The sequence below is a fragment of the Thamnophis elegans genome, chromosome 8, assembly GCF_009769535.1.
Source record: "Thamnophis elegans isolate rThaEle1 chromosome 8, rThaEle1.pri, whole genome shotgun sequence".
NCBI lineage: Eukaryota > Metazoa > Chordata > Lepidosauria > Squamata > Colubridae > Thamnophis > Thamnophis elegans.
The window spans coordinates 56,892,980-56,919,693 of record NC_045548.1 but is presented as its reverse complement, the minus strand read 5'-3'; the positions used below and the strand labels follow the sequence as shown (position 1 = coordinate 56,919,693).

The window sequence follows — 26,714 nt, the reverse complement described above, 5'->3', positions numbered from 1 at the left end:
GAATTTCTAAACCGGAAAGATGAAGTATGTAATATCATTAATCCATTTGTGATACAAAGTAATTACTGCTTCATAGATGTTCTTCCAAATTAATCACCAAATCCTGTTTGCCAAATATAAACCAAGGAGCCTGTATTTGGTATTATTTTCAACATAAAAATAAATAGGCTATTTTAAATTTTCAAATACGTTTTTGCAAACTTAAGGCTCCTTCTCATGATCTAACCACAGCATAAAACATACATGTTGTTAAAAATTGTATCCTCATCACATAGCCTTCATCTCATCTCCAGCCTGCTACAGAGGCAGCTTTAAGAGGCAGCTTTAATTCAACATTACTGCTTTCTATTTAAAGTTAGTATTTCATCTCTTCTCCTGATACAATTCTTGCAGAATGGATTAAGATGCCAAAAAAGCCACAGAGGGCATCCTTTAATTCCTGGCGGTTTTCCGCTGCTATTCTGCTTTGGCAGAAAAGGCAGCTTCCCCCCACCCCAAAATGGATCTCCCTCCACCCCCAGCATTTCAATGTATTCAAATTCCATAGGTGATCTAATTGTTTTCCACATCGCCAATTGTATAGATTTGATCCATGGGATTGGGAAACTCCCCTCTGCCTGAGCAGCTGAAATGGTAGCTGCCAGGGCTAGGCAAGGTAGCAGGAGAGACAGTGTCAAGCCTCTTTAACTGCAAGGTTTCCAATCTCATGGATCAGCTTTGTACAATTAGATTTAGCAGCTGAAGAGGCTGCACCCCCCTCCCACTTCTCTCACCTCATCCAACCCTGGTGAGCGAGACTTAGGCTGTGAAGGTTGCAAAAGAACTGGGAGCAGGATTTTTAATTCAAATTCACCCTCAATAGTAGTAAAACCACATCACAACTCCCCAGAATAACAACAGAGGTAGCATATCGCTGAAACAGATCCCATTTTACCAATATGGCCTCCCAGCACTTGCCATTTTTATTCATCCTAATTAACATGCATGCAGCGTAATTACTGTAATCTAATGCACTAGTGCATTAATATTTAAGTGATTTTCTTCAGCAAAATACATTTCGCTGCAAATGAACTCAATAAACCTCTTATCAGAATTCTGTCCATCACATTCAAAAACAGAAAAAAAATCACATTTAACCCCCTCCCCCCAATCATTTCAGTCTAGGCCTCTAACCAGATAGAAATTAGTAGCACAGCTATTAATACTTGGGAGGACGGGACTTGCTGTTCGACTTATCCACATAGCACCAGTATGAAGAAAAACAACTTAGCAGCAATTTGTTTTTATTTTTATCCAGCCTTTATTTTTTTTAATAAATAAGGCAGCAAGGCTATGTAATACTCACTCCTCCTATTTTCCCCACAATAGCAACAACCCTGAGAGATGGGTTGGGCTGAAAAAGGGATTGCCTAAAGTCACCCCGCTGGGCTTCAATATCTACGGGGAGCCCTGGAAGTCTCCGGATCTGGATGCTACCCAATCCTCAAATGCACCTCAACGTCCAGAGACAAAGCAACTAACTAAGCGAAGCCCTTTTTCAAGTTTCCTGCACGCAGCCACCAAGTGCAGTCTTCTCCCCATCCCCACCCCCTCCGTCCCATCATGGAACTGCCCAAATAGGCCCTTCCTCTGGATTTCACACAACAGAAGAACAGACACCATAGCCTCGGCGCCAACATAGCAAAAGGAAGCTAACCGCCTCTCCTTCCCCCCACGCGGACTCCGAGGAATCAAAGCTCCGCCCATCGCGGGAGGCCGCGCGTACCCTCCCCTCCAACGCCTCCCTCTCTGGAAAGAAAGCAGCTCTGGCCCTTCCTCCCCTTAAAACGCTCGCGTCTGACGTAAGCACGCCGATCGCAGTCCCACCAGCCAATCGCCGCTGACTTTACAAGGATCCTGCCGGTTCGCCAGTTAGTGAGGGCTTTCTATTGGCTGTTGCTCAGGTGACGTTCCACCTTCCGCTCTGTTCCCGGCGCAGCGGAGGGAGGGAGGGAGGGAAGCGAGGGGCAGCTTGGAAGTTAAGATGGCGGCTCGTGTGAGAGTGGGGTGCTGACCGAACCCTTCCCTGCCGTTCCTGCGCCCCGCGTTGCCCGGTTTTTCTCCCTCCCCTCGCGCGGAGCGAAGGCTCCCGAGTGTGACCGCGAACACCCTGAAGGAGACGCCAAGTTCCCCCTCGCCCGTCCTTCCTCCCGCCCCCCCTCCGTTTCCTCCTTGTGCGCCTGGCCCCTGCCTGCCTCCCTCCAGGGAGGGGGAGCAAAACATGACATCGATCCACTTCGTGGTGCACCCGCTGCCGGGCACCGAGGACCAGCTCAATGACAGGTGAGGCGGGAGGGGAGCCCGGTCAGTGCCCCCCGGGAGAGGAGGAGGAGGGAGGAGCCCCCCGTGCGTGAGGGGAGGAGCCCCGGTAATGTGGGTAGCGAGCGCTCTGGACGGTGAAACGCCCGGAGGGGGCTTCGGAGCGGGAGCCCTTCTCCCCGCGGACGCGGATTTTAAACCCGGTCTCGTTTCCTCTCGCCCTCCGGGAGCGTTGAAAGCGAAGGCCGCGTGGATGTAGCTGTCCGAGCCACCCTTCCAGGGCGCATCTTCAGCTTCTTTTACGGCGGATGCTGAGCGAAAAGTTGCAGTGCCTGGGATTGCTTATTTGGGGATGAATTCAGCACGTCCAGCCGGTTGTAGTTGGGATCCAGCAGGAAAACGGGTCGACTAGTTTTGGTTTTGAGGGGATCTGGAAAAGATGGGCTGGGACAGGGTCCTTCCAGATCCTCTCGCCATTGCTAAATAGTGGGCGGAGGGGGGTGGAGTCCGGGGCTCGGGCAATTTCATATTTTGTATAGTTGTGATTGTGATTTACCCTCCTGTTGCCTTGGATGACATGAAAATATGCATTTGCAGTGTGATCCCATCGAGCTTTAGGATCATAATGGATCTTGCGCCGTTGCAGATAGGATCAAAAAATCTGTAGCTTCAGGATTTTCCTGACCACCTTTTAGAATGTTCTGGGATGCTTTTTTGTCTTTTGGGTTTAATTTTTACTTTTCCATCTTGCATCTTGCATCTTGCAATGGGTTTATATTTTGTATCATAATTTATTGTTAAGCTCTCTAGCCTTTTTTTGTACTGGATGTAATTCAAGTCCATGTTGATAATCATGCAATACATTTCTATGCCACTGATTTAGGATAGTATACAAAAGGATACCTGCTATGAGTAACCTGAGATTATTTCAGAATGAATTTGCCTCCCACTCCCAAATGACTGAAACAAAATGAAAATTCCGAATGCTGAAGGACAAGCATATATCAGTGTGGGAATTGCATCGCATCCAAATCACAGTATGACTGACCATAAACCAGAAAGGGGATCTATAGTTTAAAATGTCTTGGTTGGGTGTGGTTTTTTTTTTGAATGACCTACTGACACATTTTGTACTGCAGTGCCATTTACTGAGAAAAAGGATGATGCTTCAGGGATTGGCTACAGCTTCAATATTACTTTGAGCTGGCATATTGTTTCTAACAGACTTACGGAGTAGTGGAGATAAGAATTTGATAGTGTGAGAGACCTTTATGAAGCTACTTGATTCTAAAACTCTTCATACCCCATTGGGTTCTGTGATAATTTCTTCATAGTTTTTTTTACTGCCTTTCTAGTGTTCATTGTTCATTGTGTTTTCTAAGAGGCTTTTTAATAAAGTACAGAAGTTAAATATAAAGGATTTTTCTTCCGTGTATTATACTTTTATTATACATTATATTATTATGTATTATTATACAGTACATACATTATGTATTATTATACATACATATTATACATTTATATATATATACATACCCATATATATTTTGTAGCATACCTGTATTACACCATCTAGTAGTGACAGTGAGGTAGAGAGAACCCATTCAAATGCTAATATTTTAGACATAGTCATTATTTTTTTCTTTTCATTTTTCTCTCTACATCTACAAATCATTTATTTCTTAAGCAGATAGTCTTCACTTTAAAACCAAGACAGTTTTTATGTATTGTCACTGGGTAAGTAACTTACCTGTAATTTACATTGGTATAACTACCTAGATTGTATAAATGTAAATAATATGGAATAAAAGCCACTTGTTATTATTGTAATGTAAGATATTCTGTTTTTTTTCAGAGATAATTGATAATGACATACAATAGATGTAGTAAAATACATTGTCATGATGTCATAAGAAATGACAAGTGATACAACACTATGGGTGGAGAGTATGGATTGCTTTGCAGCAACATCCTTGAGTTTTCTCTAATTTTTAATTCTATCCATAATCTTAATAACTATTGGTACTGCCTTAGTTTGATGATACATGGAGCCCCAAATTAGTGGACTGCATTTCATTCTAAAGTCTCATGTGAACTTGATCTGGGTGATTTAGTTTATAGATCAGAGAATCATGTGAACCGGATAAATTATAGACGCTATAATATGTGAACCTGAAAAGTTTTGTGCTTAGCTTGCTCACAATATTTCATCGATATTTAAACAATGGATTAAATCCAAATTAATTGAATTTAATTTCCACTGAAATTGGTGGAAATAGAAGTCATATTTAGTGTTACATTTAGTGTTGATGAAAACTAATCTTGATGTGTTGCTTGTACAAATTTGAAATATATAAATGTGAATGCCATGTTAGACTTTGTTTTAAAGATACAACATATTAAATGAAAAAAAAACCCACTGCCAGGGGTTTTAAGAAGAACAGGGATTATAGGATCATAAAAATGTTTTTTTTAAAGCATATACATTTTATGAAAAATGTATATTCTGAACATTAAAATACATGTAACAATCAAAAACCCTACCTATATGGGAACAGGTTATCTGCAGGACTGCTGCTCCCTAACCCTTCCTCCCTAGGGTCTCTACTTGTCCCACCAAAGCAGATAGGGTAGGAAGGTTCCAGGTGTCTTACCTTAAAGACTATCACCTTATGGATCCTCAGAAGTGTGACTTTTCCATTGCACCCTCTGTGGAATACCCTTCCCAAGGACCCCTACTCTTTTAACCTTTTGGAGACCATTCAAGATTTGAATCATCTCCCAGGCACAGGGATTGGGTGAGATCTGAGCAGGATGAGAAAATGATAGGTTGCATCTGTGGAATGTGGTTTGCAGCACCAGCTTTTTTTTGTTTTTGTTTTCTGTGTGTGTGTGTGTGTGTGTGTGTGTGTGTATGTATGTATGTATGTATGTATGTATGTATGTATATGTATGTATCTAAGCTCTCCAATATTTAGTTTCAAGATATGCAGCTATAGAAATATTTAAAATAAATAAAATAAATGATGTAGTTCCCATTGAATATTTATGTTACTGTTTGTAGTCTCTGCAGGATTGCTGCGGTAATACTCTTGAAATATATGGAGAATATATTGTTATGTCTTTTCCTCTCTCTTCAAAAAATATACATTGGTTCAAATTTAAATATAATTATCCCATTTGCCTTTACCTCAAGAAATTATGGATTCATTATATAGACCTATCACACTTTTAATAATAGTCATCTAACAAAAATTATAACTTTGAAATTATCCAGTTTGACTGGTATGGCTCAATTTATTACATCAGAATTTCCATTGTTTTTAAAATGCAATAAAAGTGCTGAAGATATAATGAAAATCTTTTGTATAAATTTTCTTCTGTGTCTCTACTCTAGCTGATATTCATGCTTTTTAAGCAGTGTATGGATATGGCTTGAGAGTGCATTTGACTTGGCATAATGAGTAGATAAGTAAATGAGAATCACATTGACTTGGAAAATGTCTGCTCTTGTTTGCTATATGATTAATCTTCAAACTTCATGTAGTTATCTTCCAAACATTTATATTTTGCCAATATTTTTATTTCATTGTGACATCCAAAACTAAAAAAAACACACCACCACATGTGGCTGAGTTAACACATAATGCTAAGTGATGATGTGGTTGGTTTATTTTACCACTTGGTGTGTTGTGTGACCCTGGTCAGCATATTAAAATAGGTCTTTATTATTTATACTGTATTATTGTTTTCAAGGCTTTTAGATATGAATATAATCCATTAATTTTCAGTGGCCTCATAGTCATTAAAATGTACATTTTCTTTTCTCCAAGTCAAGAATCAGAGAACCAGGATTTATTGCTGCTCTCTGTATTTTACAGGCATCATTCTGAAATCCAATTCTCTATTTGGTAATAAACACTGTACTTATTATTCTTTTGATGTATTTTGTAAAACCATGGACTATTTCGGAAATGCAGTGCAAAAATAATCTTTGAATTCCCACAAATGTGTGGGGTAGTTGGGAATTTCCCCCATATACTAAGTGTTATGAATATTTCTTCTGAATGGGAAGGAAACTAGAGCAAAACAGCATGACAAATTGTAAACTTGTAGATAAGATATTTTGATTGAAGCTGCATAAAATAAAATAATTAGCTTTTATAAGGAGTTTATTATGCATTATTTCTTGAAAATAGTGAATTCCTTAAAAATATTATGATGCAAGAAATCTTCTACTTGTCTTCTTAGGCCCTTAGGGGTGACTGATACAAGTAAATGAAGTTGTAATATTTTCCCCTAAATTATACTAATCCTATGATAACGGAAAGCAGGGTTTTTGCACTTTCCAGACCGGAAGCCACAGCATGGATAACAATTGGTGCAGGTTATGAGGGACATAATTGCTTACATTGCCCTAAAAGTTTCTCTAAATAAAACCATAATTCCCATTAAATTAAAGTAAAATGTAGCTGTTAAAGACAAGGATTAAAAAAAAGATGTAACTCAAATCTGGCTTAGTGGTAAAACTGCTCAAAAACGAAGAGCAAAAGTGGGTAATTAAAGGGTATAAGAATAAAACTGGTTCTTGCACACTGCTGAAAATAACCAGATAAAAACCAAGTGGACTTTCTTAAAGGTGTTTCCAATCGGAACTACCATAGAGCAGTCTGTCCCTCAATGGGTAACTTGCTAAACTTTGGAACAGGTCTTTGGAGTTGCTCAAGTTATCAGGTTATTCATCAGCACGGCCTCAATTCTTCTGGGCATATTTATTAACCTAGCTTTCATACAATAGGTTTCTAGAAACTAGGCAAATTCTAAATCATTTTTGAAACTCACTACTGGTTCTCTTCTCTCTCCCAACCCCCAATCCTGTTAAGTAGTTGTGGGGGAGATATTAGAATATTAAAAATAGGAGACTGTTTTGGTAATGGTGTTTCTGATGTCAGAGTGTACTTGGAAGTGAATAATAAAAAGAGCATTTCTTTTTAAATCTTCAGTATAGCAATAGATAGCACACTTTCTGTTTCATCAGTCATATTCTTTTGAGTTGGTTAAAAAAAGGTCAAGGAATTAAAATATCTTAAAATAGGCATTTTCAAAAGTTATATCCTTTTATGTTATAAGTCTGAGTGGTTAACTAATACCAGAGGCACTTAATGTAAATCCTGAAATATTTTATATATATAAAGCAGAGCCCTCATATATTAATAACTACTGTTCTTTAAGAATCTTTGCTAAGTTCTTCTAATTTGGTTAGAAAAATTGCATTTTTCAGGTGGTTATGTTAAATGCTTCTCTGTTTCTTATTACGGTACTTGCTCTTGGCCACTTTGATTCTAAAATTAATAAGCCCGTAAGGCTAAAATTTGAGCAGTTAATACTCAATTGTCCTGTCAATTATTTTCAAGCAACAAATATTGATTTGGGCTACTATGTTAGATTTTCTCATTAGTAAAAACCAAATAGATTTGATCCAGTCTACTGCAGCTCAGTGGCTCTTTTTTTCCTGTTTTCTAACATTTTCATTTATGGTACTCTACCAGGATATTGTGAGGTATTCAGAAATGTTTGTATTTATTTTATATTCTCATTTAGCTTATCATTGGCTGAATCAGAAAATGTAAGTTGGAAGTTGCATGCCTTGACTGAGTAGCTTTGACAGTGACCTGGCAGAAATTCAAGAGAATCTCAGAAATCTTGGTTAAATTTGGCATTAATGGTTCTTTCATAATAGTATCGCTAAATTTTGTGATATGACAGTCCAGGGAAAGCCTAAATGTGGTCTCCATTATATTAATGCTTGTATGTTTATTTATTAGATATTTGAACTGCTGCAAGATAAAAACATCCCAAACACAACATTATAAAGTAAAAGAGTGAAATCATAAAACCTTATTAATTTAATTTAAAATGGTACTCTAATTCCTTTTTTATGAAATAATTCTTCAGAAGAACTCTACTTTAACCAGCTTCTGGAAGGTCCTCAAGATTGTGGCAATACATACGTTCTCTGGAGGACTGTTCCATAAAAGCCCCCTTCCCCCTATGTTGATGCTGTGTATGTATGCTGATTAGTGTACAATTGTTTACACATTTAAAGTGACAATAAAGTTATTTTAAGTTGTGCTAAAAACGTGTTGCCTTATTCAAGGGGCTCTATGAGTCTGGATGGGAGGAACAGATTGAAACTAGTAGGCATGAATAACTGTTAGTCTTGGGACTTCCAGACCTGAGGCTCTTTTTGAGTAGGGTAGCATTTTCCCAGATGGGATCCACCACACCCTGGGTTCCTGCTCAAAGAGGAGGTATCAACATTGGCTAGGGGAGCCATTGTGCATATCCATCTTGTGTGCCAATTGCACCCATTCTTAAATCAGGAACTCTTATGTTTTCAACTTACGACCAGTCACTTAACAGCCATTCAAAGTTATGATGGTTTCAGAAAGGGTAGTTTATGGTCATAAAGCACTTACAGCTATCATAAAATGTCACCCCCCCTGTCACATGACTTGCATTTTGGGTATATTTGGCAGCTGGCTTGTATTTATGATCAGTTGCAGCATCCTACGGTAACAGGACTTTTTGTGACTTTGTGACAGCAAAAAACATTGTTTTGGGACAACGGATTCACTTAGCAACTGCCATAAAAACAGTTGAAAAATCAGGTCTGGTCACTTGGCCTTCTTGACTTATGACCACAAGAAATTTCAGATCCAAATTGTGGTTCTGAGTTGAGGACTATTTGTACTGATTTTTTTTTGTCCTCCATCTAAATTATTGCAGTGCAAACTATGCAAACTATGGCTGTCCTTGAAGCTATAGCTAATCCACAATTTCAGTACTTACTGTTATGCCTTGATAGGTCTTAATATCTCTATTTTGCAAGATACAGTGTTTCTGGACTTCTGGGTACAATTCAAAATGCTGGTTGTCATAGACCAGTGCCAAGTTATTTTCAGGATAATCTGTCTCCAGTTATTTCTGCCTGTCTTATGAGATTTGACAGGGTGGGTAGTCTATGTATCCCTTATATTAAATAACACTATCTGATGAAGCCCAGGAAGCTTTCTGGGTTTCATCAGATATCTCTGTCACTACATCTACTCTATGCACTAGGACTAGAGATGACATAGCAGTGTTCCAGTATCTAAGGGACTGCTACAAAAAAGAGGGGGTGGGGTAGCCTATTATCCAAAGCACCTGAAGGCAGAACAAAAAAGCAATAGATGGAAACTAATCAAGGAGCAATCCAGCCTAGAAATAAAGAGAAATTTCCTGATGGTGAGAACAATTAATCAGTAGAACGGCTTGCATTCAGAAGTAGTGGATGGTCCATAATTGGAGGTTTTTAAGAAGAGATTGGACAACCACTGAAATGTAATAGGGTCACCTGTTTGAGCTAGGGTTTGGATTAGAAGACCTCCAAGGTCCTGTCTGTTATTCTCTTACTCTGTACCAGTCTGCAGCCCATTTAGAAGTGGGTCTCAGAAGTGGTGGGCGAATGTATGAGAAGCTGCATTTGTGAAAGCGGTGCATGCACAAGCAAAACCATTCCCTTCCCCCCCTTGCTGTCTCCGTTGGTCCGCTGAACTGGAAAGGTTGGGGAACACTGTTCCCCAACTGATGGAAGAGCATCTCTTCTAAGATTCAGATTACAGGAACATTGCTAGTCTTTTGTAAGGTGCTAAGACTTAGTTCAATGGGACGTGAGATGCTTGTCGACCAGAAAGGTTGGCAGTTCAGTGGTTCGAATCCCTAGCACCGCATAACGAAGTGAGCTCTCGTTACTTGTCCCAGCTTCTGCCAACCTAGCACTTCGAAAGCATGTAAAAATGAAAGTAGAAAAATAGGAACCATCTTTGGTGGGAAGGTAACAGCATTCTGTGTGCCTTCGGCATCTAGTCATGCCAGCCACATGACCATGGAGACGTCTTCGGACAATGCTGGCTCTTCGGCTTTGAGACAGAGATGAGCACCGCCCCCCTAGATCTGGAAATGAGTAGCATGTATGTGGAAGGGGAACTTTTACCTTTAAGACTTAGTTCTTCCCCTGGCCAATGCACTAGGATGCTGGGTAAGGCATCCAAGCATGATATATGTTGCTTTAATTGTTTTTGATTATTTATGATTGTTTGACATTCATTGTTAGCTCTACAGAGTCACAGGGCAAGTAACGGTCATATAAGTAGCATAAATAGTAAATAACTCCACTATAAATGTAGTTAAATTCCAATATCTTGTAACTTTATTTTTTTCCTCCGTTGAAATTGATTAGATTGATTCAGAGGTCATAAAAATGTGTAAGCTTTTAAGAACTCAAATGTTCTTTATTCAAGTCAGATGATATAAAAGTAAATGAAAAGGGAGGTGGGGAGAAAATGGTTTGTGTTGCAAATTCTACATAGTAAACCTTAGGATAGAAAGTTAGTGAAAACAAAAAATAACTTAGATCTGTGGTTTTTTTAAAAAAGGCTTTTTGGAAGGAAGAGATAAACTGGAATTGAAAATATCAAATCCAGTTCCTTAGAGAAGACACAGGCGCTTTATTAGATGGAAAACAGAAATCCTCAGCTAGCATACATAGTACTAAATTTTCCCATCCTAAGGGAGTCCCCTTTGATAGCACCTCTGCTGCTTCGGGGTAGCAGATCTTGTAGCCTGGGGAGCAGGATGTTGACATCTTTGGGCAGTGATGTTCAACAACCTGGTCCTGCAGAGACAGCTAGAAGCTGATCTTAGCTTTAGCAGCCTCTCTCACAGTGGGTGCTTCAATAGAACATTCTCACAAAATGTATTTATTTAATTCTGAGTACATTTGCTCTAACATTCATATTTTTAATTTCGATTCTTTACTCCATTTTCTTTTAAAAACTATGGATGTTTATATAGGCAGCTCTCAGTTTATGACATCAATCACAGGTCTGCGACTAAAAAGCTGTTTGATTATTTTCATCTAATTTCCATGTATTTTGGTGTGCTGAAAGCAAATAAAATATTGAAAAACTCCTGTACGTCATGATTTGCCACAACATGCAAAATTGTCTTCAAATTTATCATTTTTTAAAACAAAATGATATTTTTTTTATATTATGGGTTTTTAACCAAATTTAAACTCCAAATTACTATTAATTAATTCACATAAGTGCATTTAAGATATAAAATGCCAAAAAAACCTTAAAGAGTTTGTCCGAGTTATGTAAAAAAAAAAGAAAAAAGTATAGCACTGTAAATCTGATGGTCAGCAATATATACATAAGCTAAGCAAGTTTTTTTTTTAAATAAATGTTTTTTTTAATTTTAATTTGAAACAAGTACAGCATCTTTCTTTACATCTGTAGAAAATGTATCAATCGGTTACAGATAAACTTTGGTACATCTCCTCCACGGTCAACAAACATAACTCATATTAACTCAAGCATTATTATATATCCATTTTCATTTGACTGTAATTATTATTTAAAGATATTAATAAAAGTAATAATCTTGAACAATACCTGCCCACACCAGTGGGAAAGGAAAAAATCAAAAAGAAAAGACAAAAAAAAAAATAAAACCAAAAAGAGACAAAAACGACAAAGGACAAGGCAGGAAAAAAACAAAACAAAACACAGGTATCTGTTATAAACAAGAAGTATATCAACTGGTTACAACATGCTTTGGTGCTTCTCTTCCATTAACTCATATTAATTCAAATATCTTAACTCAAATGTTTACCATATTAACATCATTATACCTCCAGTTTTAATTACCTATAGTTATTTAAACATCCTTCATCCTTAGCTATGCCAAAGAATTAATCCATAACACATGCTGACATTTCATTTACTTACTTGTAAAATCCTCTATTAACATCAAATCCTCATATCCTATTTTAGCTGAACATCCATAATATTTAATTATATCATATATCATAACATTTTCCCAGTATTGATTAACATTTGATTGTATGTATTTTATTTAGTTTTTATAATAGTAATAATTATTGTAATTAATACTCTTTATGTATAATCCAAAGATGTTTTCTCATATCCAATTGTTATTTATCATATCAACTCCACATTATATACATTACTATCAATATCAATTATTATTCAGCTATATCTGTTACAAAAAAGAGCAATTAGGTTTAGCTAGTTTTCAATTGTATTCTTCAATCTATCAGCCAATTCCACATTATATACATTACTATCAACATCAATTATTATTCAGCTATATCTATTACAAATTAAAGTAATCAGATTTAGCTAATTTTAAGTTGTATTCTTCCATCTGTCAGCCTGTGTCCCTCCAATAGCAAAAACTTCTCAAACCAATTGCCATTCGTTGGATAAATTTACCAAATGTTTTTATAGGCAAGTCCAAACAAAGATATCTTCGCACCTTTTGGCTCTGAATGTCAGTGATGAAATAATAATGTTGTCCCGGGCTTGTAAAACTTTTCAAATTGACTTTAATTCTCAAGGGTGGAGTTTTCATTTCTCCTGCACTCTGTCTCTTTAAATGAATCTTCTTTATAGCTCCCCCCCTCCTTTCTTCCTCTGAGATAGACCAGATGCCATTTCTCACATTTTCCATTTGTATTTCAGGAACATTCAAACATTCAACGATCTCAGTTTTTCCTTCATATTTTAAAATCAGATGATCCAATTTTCTTTCCAATCTCTGAAAAGAGTCAAAAAGCTCTCGACATGCGGAAAAAAGAATCTGGAGTGAGACCTTAGAAGTATTTTCAGACGCCATGATGTGTCGTAGTTAGAAATTGCAAGTAAAAACACGCTGGAAACTGTGCAATCTTATCTGATCGTAAACACAGCCAAGTAATAAAAATGTCAGATCGTGAAGGGCTAATTAGTAGGAAGTTAACTTTACGATCCACTTAGAAAGAATCAGTGGGGGGGGATGCTGAAGAGTTCCTTGAAGCGTTTAAGAAATAAAGTAGCCACCAGCCATAAATCCATTAAAAAAAGACCAATTCGCCGCTAGATTCTTCTATTCTTTGGTTTCAATTAGCTTAAGCTTTTAGTGCGGACAGTCTCTCTTGAATAATAAAATCAGCTTACCAGATGACATCACTTCTGCCATTCTTAGGGGCAACCTGCAGTTTCAGTTAGCACGCAGCTAATCCAGAAAGGACTTGGCAAGAGGGGTTAATACCCCCCCCCCGAGACTTTGCGAATGTCTCTGAGGTCCTGGGTCTCCCCTCACCTTTCACTGTCGTCTCCGGGACAGCTAGGGTCCAAAAAACCCGTCCAAAAATCCTTCGGAATAGAGGAATTTCAGGAATAGCCTGAAACTCCGTCTTCTCACTGCTAAGCCCTGCCTTCTTCCAGCTAAGCAAGTTTTAAGTCTGTGCTTCTAATGGTAGAAGGGGTTAATCTTCCCTGAAGAATCCAGTGGGAGGGACACACAGAGCAGATAGCAGCATCTCCGGTCAGTGCAGAGGGCGTGGCCAGCACTGTGACGTTTCGTGTACAGACACAGAGCTGCTCTCTCCTGCATGCCACACTTGTGCACGAATCATCATCAGGTTCTTGGTTCTAGGCTGTTCACACTTTTTCATTGCAATTCATGTTAGCTCATCATTCTTCAACCGTTATGGCTCCGTGAAAGTGTATTAATTTGCCAGACAGTTTCTGTTTCATCTGTGGTGAATATACAGTGTTGAAGCAACAGCAGAATATTACAGACTTTGTGAAAAAAGTATACTTTGCATACTTTGGACTAAAAATTGGAGATCAAGATAAAGTTTGGGCGCCTCATAAATTGTGCAAACAGTGTGTTGAGGACCTCCGAAACTTGTTCAAGGGTAAGAAAAAATCTTTCCGTTATGGGATTCCTATCGTGTGGTGAGAGCAAAAGAACCATAGTGATGACTTTTGTTCACGCAATGTGACAGGGTTTAATTCCAAATGGAAGCATTCCATTTCATACCCCAATCTTCACTCAGCAATTCATCCCATCCCCATGACACAGATATACCAGAACCCAAGCCCCCTGCTACCTTGGAAGAGATACCTAGCTCCGATGAAGGTGAAGTCATTCTTGAACCAGATGACGAATCAAGTTCTGACTTTGAAGATGGTACAAGACCAAAATTGTTTTCTCAGGAGGAGATGAATGATTTGGTAAGAGACTTGAATCTTCCCAAAGATGCCACTGAGTTATTCAGATCAAGGCTGAAAGAAAGAATTTATTGTTGCCAGGAGTGTCATCTTCATGGTTCAGACATCGTGAAAAGGAATTTGTTCCTTACTTCGCCCAGGAAGACAAGTTGGTTTATTGCATCGATGTCGAAAGTCTGATGGGTCAATTTAAAATCCAATGTGATTCAGAGCAATGGCGTCTTTTTATAGATTCTTCAAAAAGAAGTCTCAAAGCAGTTTTACTCCACAACGGTTTTTATGTTTCCATACCTGTAGGTCATTCCATACACTTTTAAGGAAACCTACGAGAACTTGGAATTGGTTCTTCGTAAACTTAAATATGAAGACCATGGTTGGCAAGTGTGTGGGGACTTGAAGGTCTTGTGCATGCTGCTGGGGCAACAAGCTGGGTGTACCAAATACCCTCATTTTCTGTGTCTATGGACAGTCGAGACTGACAAAATCACTGGACCAAGAAGAGTTGGCAGCCGAGGGTGCTAACAGTCGGTGAAAAATATGTTCTCCGAGAAACTTTGGTACCTTTCCATAAAGTTCTTCTACCACCTCTCCACATAAAATTGGGATTGATGAAGCAATTTGTAAAATCACTTCCAAGAGATGCAGAATGCTTCAAATACTTGGTCAACAGGTTTTCATGCCTGTCGGAGGCAAAATTGAAGGAAGGTGTGTTCGTCGGACCAGACATTAGAAGGCTTATAGTTGATCAAGAGTTTGTCAATACCATGACGGATCCTCAAAAAGAAGGGTGGATTGCATTTAAAGAAGTCGTACAAAAAATTTTAGGCAATAACAAAGATCCCCACTACAAAAAGATTGTTGGAAGAATGCTGAAAGCATTTCAAGCTTTAGGTTGCCTGATAAGTTTGAAAGTGCATTTCCTCCAGTCCTACCTTGACTACTTTCCTGAAAATTTGTGTGAGTGAGGAACAAGGTGAACGATTCCACCAAGACATTAAAGAGATGGAAAGGAGATACGAGGGAAAATGGAGCATTACAATGATGGCAGACTACTGTTGGATGCTTCAGAGAGACATTCCAGATGCTACTCACAAGCGTAAATGCACCAAGAGGAGCCTCACAAGGAAGAAGAATCGAGTTTAGTGTGTATAGATAGGTGAGCTCATTTCAGTTCAAAAAAGGATTTTCATGAAAATATTGTAATAAAACTTTAATTTTATAAGTCTATTTCCATTTATTTTGAGGTATTGCCTTATTTAACATAGTTACCTAAATTGTCAGGAAACGTGATGTCCCATGACAAAATGGAGGTCATTTTCGGATTCAGCGCACCAAAAAACATAAAGATTACGTGGAATAATCAAAACAGCTCTCGATTTTTTTTTTTTGCAGACCTGTGTTATGATTGGAATAGCTATACATTGGTCATAGTTGTATGTTATATTCCAGGAGATGGCGGTAATTAACATCTTAAAGATAAATTTGGGAAAATTTGGTCAAAGCTCAGAATCAATGCAATCTAGAGAAAAAATTGTAATAATAAGTGACATGACTAGTTGGGTGGCAAGAAGGTAAGAATGTACGAAAAGGTGATATCATTCACAAGGATTGGGAATTGTAGCTTGGAAAGTATTTAGCAAAAAGTCTATTTCTACTATGGTACATGGTTTAAGAATAAGTCAATTTACATATACAAGGCAAAAGAATTAGCACAACAACTAACAGCATGATTAATCTGATGTTAATGATGAAATAATGAGAGAATTGGTAAGGATGCAAGAGGAATGATAGATTTTGTCTGGAATAGTCTATGGTTTACTACCTGAGCCGGGGTTTTGATTAGAAGACCTCCAAAGTCCCTTCCCCTTTGTTATTCTAGATTTTTTATTTTAAATATGAGATGGACCATTTATTGATAGCATCAAAATTGGATCTGGGGGGAGAGAGGGGACTGAACAGGGAAAAGTAGAATTATGGAAGAAAGAAAAAGTACAAATACTGAATCAAAGAGTTCATTTTTCATCAGAATAAATGGAAATGGAATGGAAAACAGAGGGAAAGAAAAATACTATATAAGCTGGTTGGACTAGAATAAAGAAATGTTATAGAGTGCCACATAAGCGTACGGAGAAACACTGATGGGTTTCTCCGTTAGTATGAAAATGATGCTTGGAGGAAATGTGGGAGAGAAAAAAAATACATGTAAAAGAATGATGCAAAAAATCAGAACTATAAAAAAATAATGCATAACTATTGCTGAGAGTGTCGGCAAAGGGAACAAATATTTATGAAAGAAAGCATGTCCCAGGACTGACCCAGATTGGATCCTGCAGAACAAATATTGGTATTAAAATAAGGATAGAAGAATGCAGAGCAGTTTTATTGAAATAAAAATTATTTTGGAAGTGAATGAAGAGGGCCAAACCAAGAACTTCAAATAGGTGGAATGGAATTTTTAAAAAATAGGAAATGATTTGGGATGAAAATTAAGGAAATGTTGGAAGCACACCTGAAACAAATACAAGTTGCAACCACTTGTTCAGCAATCATTCAAAATTGCAATAGATATGAAAGAAAGACTTACAATTGATCCATGAAGTTGCAACTGTTACAACTTCCCTAGAGTCACGTGATTGTATTCTGGGTGTTGAAATGCCAAGAAAACTCAATAGGGAAGCTGGCAGAGAAGATTACACCTTTTCTTTTGAGCCCCACTACAGAGTACAAGATCCCAGGATAGCAGTCAGAATTGCCCTCTCTAAGTGATGCTTTCACATAATGTTGTGCTTTGCAACTGCATTTGCAACTGCAACATTTGCGTTACTTGGCGGTGGCAATCTTTGTCACAGTTGCCATTGTAACCTAAGGACTATCTATAAATGAAAAATCAATGGATAGAAAAGTATTTTAAAATGCTAAGTGAATGTTGAAAAATCCCAGGGATCTCATACTCTGTAGCAACCCTGTTTTCCTACACTCAGTAGTGTGCCTGCGGAACCTGACTCCCCACCTTGTGACCTGTGTACCACAGTGCTCACTTGTGGCATTGCTGGCCTACCTGTGCTCTCCAGAGCCCATCTGTACCTCTGCCAGCTGACTTGTGGCATTCTTCCACTCTCCCATGACACCCACTGTGCTCCTTATCTGGAACTCCCGCCTCTTCCCACTCAGCCCATGTGGTCCCTGGGTTATGACAACAACCAGGACTGCTGGGATTGCCATTGCTAAATGATGTGATGACATGATATTGCATTTTCATCCACATCACTTAGCGACAGCAATCTCGGTTCCAATTGTTGCCGTAACCCAAGGATTACCTGTATGATAGCGTCCAAGGAAAATTCCGTAAATAGAAAGTCCTTTAAATACACTAGTTGAACGTTGAACATTGAACATCGGAAAGCTTCCAGATTTAAAAGATGTAACTGAAAAACAAAAAATAGAAAACTGGTTTGCTTATGGAATCTCAAGTCCTCACTTTCATTAAATCAACAAATATACCCAATTGTTCCCATGGTTTGTCCATATGTCGTGTTGAAGATTGGTTGGTGAATGCTATAAGAATGATATGATGGAACTAGAGCAGGAGTCCCCAACCCCCCCCTCCGGTCCGTGGATCACCCCCCAGTCCACAGCATGCCAGAAACTGGGCCATGCAAACAAGCGAAGGCCTATCCATGGGATGCAGGCAGCGCACAAAATCATACCCCCTCTGGTCCCCAGAAAAGCCTCTCTCCACAGAACCTGAAACCACGCCCCCTCTGGTCCTCGGAAAAGCCTCTCGCCACAGAATTGGTCCCTGGCCCAAAAGGTTGGAGGCTGCTGAACTAGAGAATGCCTGCTAATAAATGGACTGCTTAGCAGATGATTTCAACATTGAGCAGGAAATAAGATTTGGTTGTGTGGTATCATCTTGACTGTTTAATATAGGTAGGGATAAATACATAAAAATGTTTGTGACTTTTGAGATGTTTTAGTCAGGGACACGAATATATAAAGTTTTGAGAGTGGCTGAAGCTATACTGCTGGCGGGGAATCTGAATGATTTGTAGTAGTATTCAATTATATGTCTAGAAAATAATTTATTGAAACCAAAGTAATTGTGTTTGATGATGAAAATATAATATATAGTTATAATTTTTCACAAAATTATGTATTAGAATACAGCATAGGATTTATATAAAGATTACACACACACACACACACACACACACAAACACACACACACACGGCGCCAGGGCTGTCGGCCTCGTGGAAGTTGTTCAGCATTGCCGGGCTGAGGAGATGCTCCACCTCCTCTGGAGCTCTGCTGGGCTGGCTGGGAGTAGGCCGGTTTAAGGGCGGGGGGAAGTGGCCGAGGGATGGCGCAGGTGGTGCCCCGTTGCAGACAGCTAAGGCCCAGCAGGAGGGGAGGGGAGGGGGAGGCTGAAGGGATTCGGCTCCCCTTGGCGGAAATGGCTGAAGCTCGTCAGAGGAGAAGGAGAAAGGGTGCGGCCGCAGCCCAGGCACACATATAAAGGGACCGTCGGGACGAAGCTGGAGAGAGGCCAAACTGTTCCGAATATACTATACTCACTAAATGAACGCTATGATAAACGACACAGCTCAATTCCAATGCAATGTCACATGAAATAATTACATCAAAATGAAAATAAATGGAAATCTATGAAAATTCAATATAACAATGCAATCGGAAACATTGAAATGGAATCATGAAATATTTAGTATAGCATGTGTTGCTTTTACGTCCATCAGATGGCGCTGGAAACATTGAAATGGAATCATGAAATATTTAGTATAGCGTGTGTTGCTTTTACATCCACCAGATGGCGCTGGTTTAAAAAAAAGCATGTTTTTACAAAAAATCATGTTTTTACCTGTCACAGGTGTGACATCTATATAATATATGTATATAAAAACATTCGTGTATTTGAATGCAACGTTGTGTCAAAATTTCAAAGCAATCGGTGAAGAACTTTCGGAGATTAGCAATTTTGAACAAACAACCATTGTATGTATGTATGTATGTATGTATGTATGTGTATATATATATATAATTTAGGATGTATAAATGCTGTCAGAAGTATAGTAGATAGTATGTGATCTGTAGTGGGCAATGAATTAATATCAAAAGAATAATGCAAGCAGTGTATGAAGCAATGCATGGACATGATAGAAGCAAGGACGTTTGCCTGGATAAACAGGTATAGAGAGGTACAGTAAAAGTTGCTTGTGTAGCCTGATTTTAATTATTTTTTCTTATGCCTTAATTTATTTGGCTGGTTACCTTGTGCTTTGCAGAAAGTTCCTTGCTCTTAAAGGGAATGGTTGATGTGTATGTATTTATGTACACTATATAAACATTAATTAGTATTTGTGATTTGTTCTGATTTTGTTACCAGGATACCTGCTAAGCTGCAGTTCTGCCTCATACAGATAGACCTCAATTTATGATCTTTCATTCAGCGAACATTCAATATTAAAAACAGGCTTAGAAATCATGCTTTAAGTTATGACTGTTGCAGTGCTCCTGTACTCATGTGATTACAATTTGGCTGCTTGGCAGCCACACTGTAATTCCTCTCACCCAATTATCTCCCCCCACCCTGCATCTATACAGGCTGCCTGCCTCTGTCTTGCAGGATAGCAAGCAGCCTCACAAACATGTGGCTCTGAGACTACTTTCTATGCCTTGGGAAGGCCAGTCTGCCCCAGCAAGCACCAGCATTCGTATGCTCCCCAGAAAGTGCCAGCGTTGGTTCACTCCCCCACTTGCAATCTCTTCTAGTTCAGTACACCAACCTTTCTTCTTCATGCCCAAATCTCTGACATCTCATCTGATTTCCTTTCAAGACTTAGCTGTGCTGCAAATATTCTATGTGGTCCCTGAGCCTTTTGTTAAGCAGTGCTGTATTCATAAAGTTGTGCTAACTTCAGAAAATATTTGAAAGAATGCCAACACTTGCTTTGAACAGCTTGCTTTGGATAGCTGGCTTTGGACAGCTTTGAAAAATTGTAATGCTTATCTATAGTATTCGGTTAACAAATCGAGAGTGATGGAATTGTGGTTGCTAAGTGAAGGGTTCTTGCTTTATAATTATATCACTTAGAGACTGAAATCCTGATCTCAGTTGTGATCATAAGTCGAGGACTACTTGTAAGGTTTAAGAAAGCATATAAAATGTTTTTGATTAATACATGCTCCTATTTGCTAAAATATGCATTGTTTCCTCTTACAGGTTAAGAGAAGTTTCAGAAAAGCTTAACAAGTACAACTTAAATAGGTGAGGAATCTTTACTGTTTCAATTCTGAATTTGTAAATTTGGTATCTTTAAGCTTATTTTTCTACCCAGCTACCTAATTGCGTGGGCACTGGGGGATGAAGGAGAAGCAGGTGTGTGTACCCATGTGGCTGTATGTTTGTGTTAAACTCTGCATCGGATTGCAGGCTAATTACAGCTTGGAAAGCAAAGGTTTGGTTTGATTGGTTTCACTAGATCTAAAAATGTGACATGACCTGTAGCCACTATATCAAAACCTTTTTGTTCTGTATATGGATATATAGATATTTGTGATACATTGAATTCCTCTGTAACAAATGAAGACAGATGTTTGTAAAAAAATTAATATGACTAAACACAAGATGATAGTTGACATCTCTTTCTTTAAAAATAGGTATTTTCTTCATCAAGTTCTTCAGCTAAAATATTTATTGGAAGTTCTACTAGAAAAGAAAAAGTGAATAATAAAAAAGCAAGACAAAGAAAGCTATCTAAAGAAGCAATCTTCCTTGTGGTTGTTACAATCATAGCAATTACCAACTCCTCTGTCCTATATTGCATATCATAGTTCCTGTCTTCCAATAAACAAATCTTCTAATCAATAAATCCCAAAACCAGCAGTTCACTTTTATGTATTTTCAGTGAAGAAACTTTTATAGAGACACAAGCCACTTTTCTTTCATTTCTTAAAGCAAGAGTGTTTCAGTCATGGGATTTTTCTTTTTCTTTTTCTTTTTGTTTTTCAGCCATCCTCCTTTGAATGTTTTGGAACAGGCAACAATTAAACAGTGTGTAGTGGGACCAAATCATGCTGCATTTCTTCTTGAGGTAAATTGCTCACATCAGGCTGAAATTAAAATATCCTGGTTGTAGTTAAATTTAGTTGTCCAAGGTTAGACCAACTTAATAATTGCTAATGTTAATAATGCAGTTTAAGTATAATGTTTAATAGACACTTTTTTCCTTCAATTTTAGGATGGTAGAGTCTGCAGAATTGGCTTTTTAGTTCAGCCAGACAGATTAGAATTGGGTAAACCTGATAACAATGATGGGTAAGAGCTACTTTTGTTCTGATTTGTAACAAGTATCAAATATTTTAACCTACTTTGTTTTTAAACTTTACTCATTTGGATTGTTAACAGAATTGAAAAAAAATGGGATAATTTAAAAATATATATTTTGATGTACCTTTCTGATGATTTTATAGATGCTAAAATTAATTCAAACCTATTTGTATATAAATAATAAGAGATGAATCATAAATATTAAAAACAATTTAGATGCCCTAACCAGCATTGACTGCTGAATTGAATAGTCTTAATAGAACTGAATTATTATATTTTCATTTGTGATGTTACCACTTCCCAGGATATGTTTTCTGGATTCACATTTTTATCTGAGTTTTTAAAAGGATATAGGAGTATTACATTAATTCAAGACTGGGATTAAAAGCAGGAGTTTGAAATTTTATTATGTTAATTCATAGTCTAACACATAGTAATTCATTTGAAGACATACACAATAGTTTCACCATGAGAGTTAATACTACTTTTGCAATAAAACATTTTCTAATAAAAGAACTGTATTGGCATGCTTGGCATGCTTTTCCTTGGTCCCTGTTAGATTGTCATATCCTTTAGCTAAGTTTGGAAGGTTCCCCAAGGGTGTTGCTTAAGCTGGTGTGTTACCAGACTAAGTCCCTGAGAAATTAAACCTGGGATTCCAGGGCTTGTTTTTAACCCATTTGGGATTGTATTGTGACTGATCTACCATCTTTTACTTTCAGTTCAAAGTTGAGCAGTGGCTCAGGGGCAGGAAGGACATCCAGGCCAGGCAGGACTAGTGATTCCCCATGGTTTCTGTCTGGTTCTGAAACTCTGGGCAGACTGGCAGGCAACACCCTTGGGTAAGTTTTGATAGGGTTGAGGTTGCAACCTGTTTGTATGCCATGGTTATAAAAGGTTACCTTGGTTATGTGTGACTATGCATAACATCATCTCCATATGTATGAAGATCATTCCAATGCAGTGGTGGTTTAGGTAGTTTTCTTTAAATGCTATTAAGAAAGATTTTATATTTTATATTTCATCCATTAAATCCATTTTGAAGAAATATTTAATCTACAGGTAGTCCTCGACTTAAAACCATTTGTTTAAACACCTTTCAAAGTTATAATGGCACTGAAAACAGTGACTTACAATTGATCCTCAAACTTATGACCGTTGCAGCATCCCCACGGTAACATGATCAAAATTCACACGCTTGGCAACCAGCATGTATTTATGATGATTGCAGAGTCTTAGGGTCATGTGACGCACCATTTGCAACCTTTTCAGTTTTGACAAGAAAAGTCAATGGGGAAAAATGGATTCATTTAACCTCTGTGTTATTTGCTGCAGTAATTCACTCAACAACCGTGGCAAAAAAAGCTTATACAATCGAGCATGACTTACATAACCACAGCTTTACTTAACAACAGAAATTCTGGTTCCAATTATAGTCATAATTTGCGGGCTACCTGTACTTTAATTTTCAGATTAGACTACTGCTATTATAGGTAGTTTAGATTTTTTTCTTCAATAGCGTATTTTAGATAAATATATGTCCTGCATATTTTTCTATGCAATACAGTATTAAAAATACACTTGGAAAGCTTTTTAGGAGAAATAAAAGAATATTTCAAATATTTCAATATTTGTGTTCTAATTTATTGTTGCTTTTTTCTTGACTAAAGCTAGCATGATTTATAAATGATTCATGATAACATTTCTAGTTAGAATTGTAATTAGAATCATTTGAAACACTTATGTTTAACTTCTGTTGTGGTGTTCTAGAATAGATCACTCAGTTTTAAAGCGTGATTATGAACAGCTGCTAGTATAGATTGATGTTGCATGTTTTCTGCTAGTAAAACAATTTAAAATGAATCTTGGCTAACTTCAATGGTTCCCCCCCCCCCCCGATTTTTACTCATACACATTTTAAAACAATCATTGATTTTTTAGACGAAAAAAAAAATATTCCTGAGATAACGTGAGATTTCTTAATATCTATTCCTAGAAAAATACTTAAGTTGGTAAAAGTTTAAGCATATGTTATATTTAAGGTAATTGTTTTTAAATTATTTGTAGATTGATATTTGGATTGCGAAAATCAGTGTCACACCTGCATGTCTAATGGATGGATGGATAGATGTTGTATAATGATACTTTGAACGAATTACAGAACTGGTTGGAGCAAAGAATATTCCCTTCTAAAGGGAGCCCTCGGTGCTCAGAGTCGATATAGTGGATAGCAAAGGAAAATGAATGTGTTGCAGTGTTTCTAATCTTTTCCAAACTGCAGAATTAACATGAATTAACGGACTGTCTCATGGAGAGGGAACAGTTCAGTTCAAATACATGATAACTTTAAAAAATAATTCAGAAACATTGATCCTTTACTTTTAATTTTTTTTCAGAAGTCGATGGAGCTCTGGTGTGGGAGGAAGTGGGGGAGGATCATCTGGTAGATCATCAGCTGGAGCTAGAGATTCACGAAGGCAAACACGAGTTATTCGAACTGGACGTGACAGAGGGTCTGGTCTACTGGGTAGTCAACCACAACCGGTGATTCCAGCATCTGTTATCCCAGAAGAACTCATTTCACAGGTATGAATGTCTTTTAGGATGAATTATTTAAAATTTCTATGACAAAAGAATTTGGTTGTGTCAGTGAATAGTTTTTATACTTCTTCCATTATGAGGGGGGGGGAAGGGAGGGAGGGAGAGATCAAAAGGCACAGTTCACTTGCATTTTCTGTTGCACAATTTTAATTGCACTAAGGATTGCATTTTTAATCTATTTGTAGCATTCAGTTTAATTTCTCGGTCATATTTTATTTTTGTAAATTGGAATTGTCTTGAGAATCATTTATTCAGCTTAATGTGTGTATGCATTCTGTTTTGCATAGGCACAAGTTGTTTTACAAGGAAAATCTAGAAGTGTAATTATCAGAGAGCTTCAACGGACAAATCTTGATGTTAATCTTGCGGTGAACAACTTGTTGAGTCGTGATGATGAGGATGGTGATGATGGTGATGATACAGCAAGTGAATCCTACCTTCCAGGAGGTTTGTGTGGGGAATGTTTTCTTATTCCTTCTTTAAAAAAAAGCCATTTTAAGCTCTTATAAGAGTTGTGTAGGTATTCTGCAATATTTATAAATAATTAACATTCTCTTCTAAAAAATATTGGTGTTTTGGAAGAAAGAACAAAAAGAATAGGTAAGGCAAAATCAGGCCAGCTTTTTATTACTTTTACTATTGGAATGAATATGTCAAATATGAGGGTTAAAAGGAACCTTAGGAATCGTATAATCCAAAATACTGCCTAGTGCAGGAAGGCGCCACACAGAATCATGAAATGTAAGGGACTCTGGAGGTTATCTGTATTATTGTTCAATTTGAAATTCTGTGTTATAAGAATGTACATATTTTGAGCATCTTAATTGATACAGTTACAGTATACTTTGGGAGGTTTCTATTAAACAGTTCATACTGAAGCAAGTTTCTAATATTTACAAATAAAAAAGTCAAGAAAGAGTAACTTGGTCCAAAAACATGTAACTATTGCATAGATTAATGTTTGGGAGTAAGGCAGCATTGAGATGTAATTAATAAACCTACAATTAGTGTTTGTTTTTGTGCCACAGTTTACTTAGATATAAATACTTTAATAAAGCACACTGCACGCAAAAATAATTCTTTATATCCTGTTTATTTCTTCGCAATTACTTTCTAAAGCAGACTTCTATTAAAATAGAAATTGTTGAAGAAAAAAGATTATACCAAAACAAGAAGCGGGAAGGCACTTTTATATTACCTTGAATAACCAGAGAATTAGCTTAATGTTAATATTTTAGAATAAATCTATTGCGGTTTAAATATTGTGTTTTTGGAAACGATGGAATAGTAGTTCTGAAGTTCCCCAGTCAGTTCTAAGAAATGACTGGGGAAGAAATTAATGTGGTTATGATTAGACAAAGGTTTATTTTCTGTGGCATAATATTTAGCCATATAAGGCTAAATAACCATATGAAATTTGCCTTGGGATTCCCATTGATTAAATAAATAAAAAAATACACACCCAAATGTATGAATTACCACTGTGAGGTTTAGAATGTTTTTATTCTACTACTGATTCTACTAACTAGTGGTTTTCTAGTTGATTAATATATAGAGCCGAGGTGGTGCAGTGGTTAGGGTGCAGTACTGCAGGCCACTTTAGCTGACTGTTATCTGCAGTTCAGCGGTTCTAATCTCACCGGCTCAAGGTTGACTCAGCCTTCCATCCTTCCGAGGTGGGTGAAATGAGGACCCAGACTGTGGGGGCAATATGCTGACTCTGTAAACTGCTTAGAGAGGGCTGAAAGCCCTATGAAGCGGTATATAAGTCTAACTGCTATTGCTATTGCTATTTTTCTTGATCAATTATTATATAGGTAGTCCTTAACTCACAATAATTCACTTAGCGACCATTTGAAGTTACAATAGCAGTGAAAAAACTGTTTTTCCCACTTGCAACTGTTGCAGCATCCCCATGGTCACATAATCAAAATTCAAACGCTTGGCAACTGACTCATATTTATGAAGGTTGCAGTGTCCCAGTGCCGTAATCATCTTTTGTATCCTTCTGACAAACAAAATCAGATTCATTTAATGTGTTACTAATTTAAGAACTTTAGTGATTTACTTAACAACTGTGATAAGAAGAGTTGTAAAATGGGGTAAAATTAACTTTAGAACTGTCTTGCTTAGCAACAGAAATTTTGGGGTCAATTGTGTAAGTCAAGGACTACCTTATCATCCATTTCTTATGTTTTCATCCTTACGTTTGTTGAAATGCCCCTTTTCTTAGTTTATTAACATCATAATAAGAAATTTAGCTTCCAAATTTATTTATTTATAACTTCAGGTAGCATGTAGGATTAAAAAACCAACAATTTAAAACCCCACAACCCCCCCC

At 37.5% G+C, this 26,714-nt stretch overlaps 1 protein-coding gene across 7 annotated transcripts in view; it reads left to right on the top strand.

Moving 5' to 3' along the window:
* Positions 1–1,995: 1,995 nt before the first annotated feature.
* Positions 1,996–26,714, top strand: part of UBR5 (ubiquitin protein ligase E3 component n-recognin 5) — an 85,560-nt gene continuing 60,841 nt past the window's right edge. For 6 of the 7 annotated variants that reach the window (XM_032223479.1, XM_032223476.1, XM_032223475.1 and 3 more), the window contains exons 1-7: positions 1,996–2,322; positions 20,666–20,710; positions 21,455–21,536; positions 21,684–21,760; positions 22,495–22,614; positions 24,169–24,358; positions 24,661–24,820. In XM_032223479.1, the coding sequence (XP_032079370.1) occupies positions 2,261–2,322; positions 20,666–20,710; positions 21,455–21,536; positions 21,684–21,760; positions 22,495–22,614; positions 24,169–24,358; positions 24,661–24,820 (736 nt within the window). In that variant the 5' untranslated portion in view covers positions 1,996–2,260. The remainder of the gene's footprint in view (positions 2,323–20,665; positions 20,711–21,454; positions 21,537–21,683; positions 21,761–22,494; positions 22,615–24,168; positions 24,359–24,660; positions 24,821–26,714) is intronic. The other variant, XM_032223481.1, reaches the window with a different exon arrangement.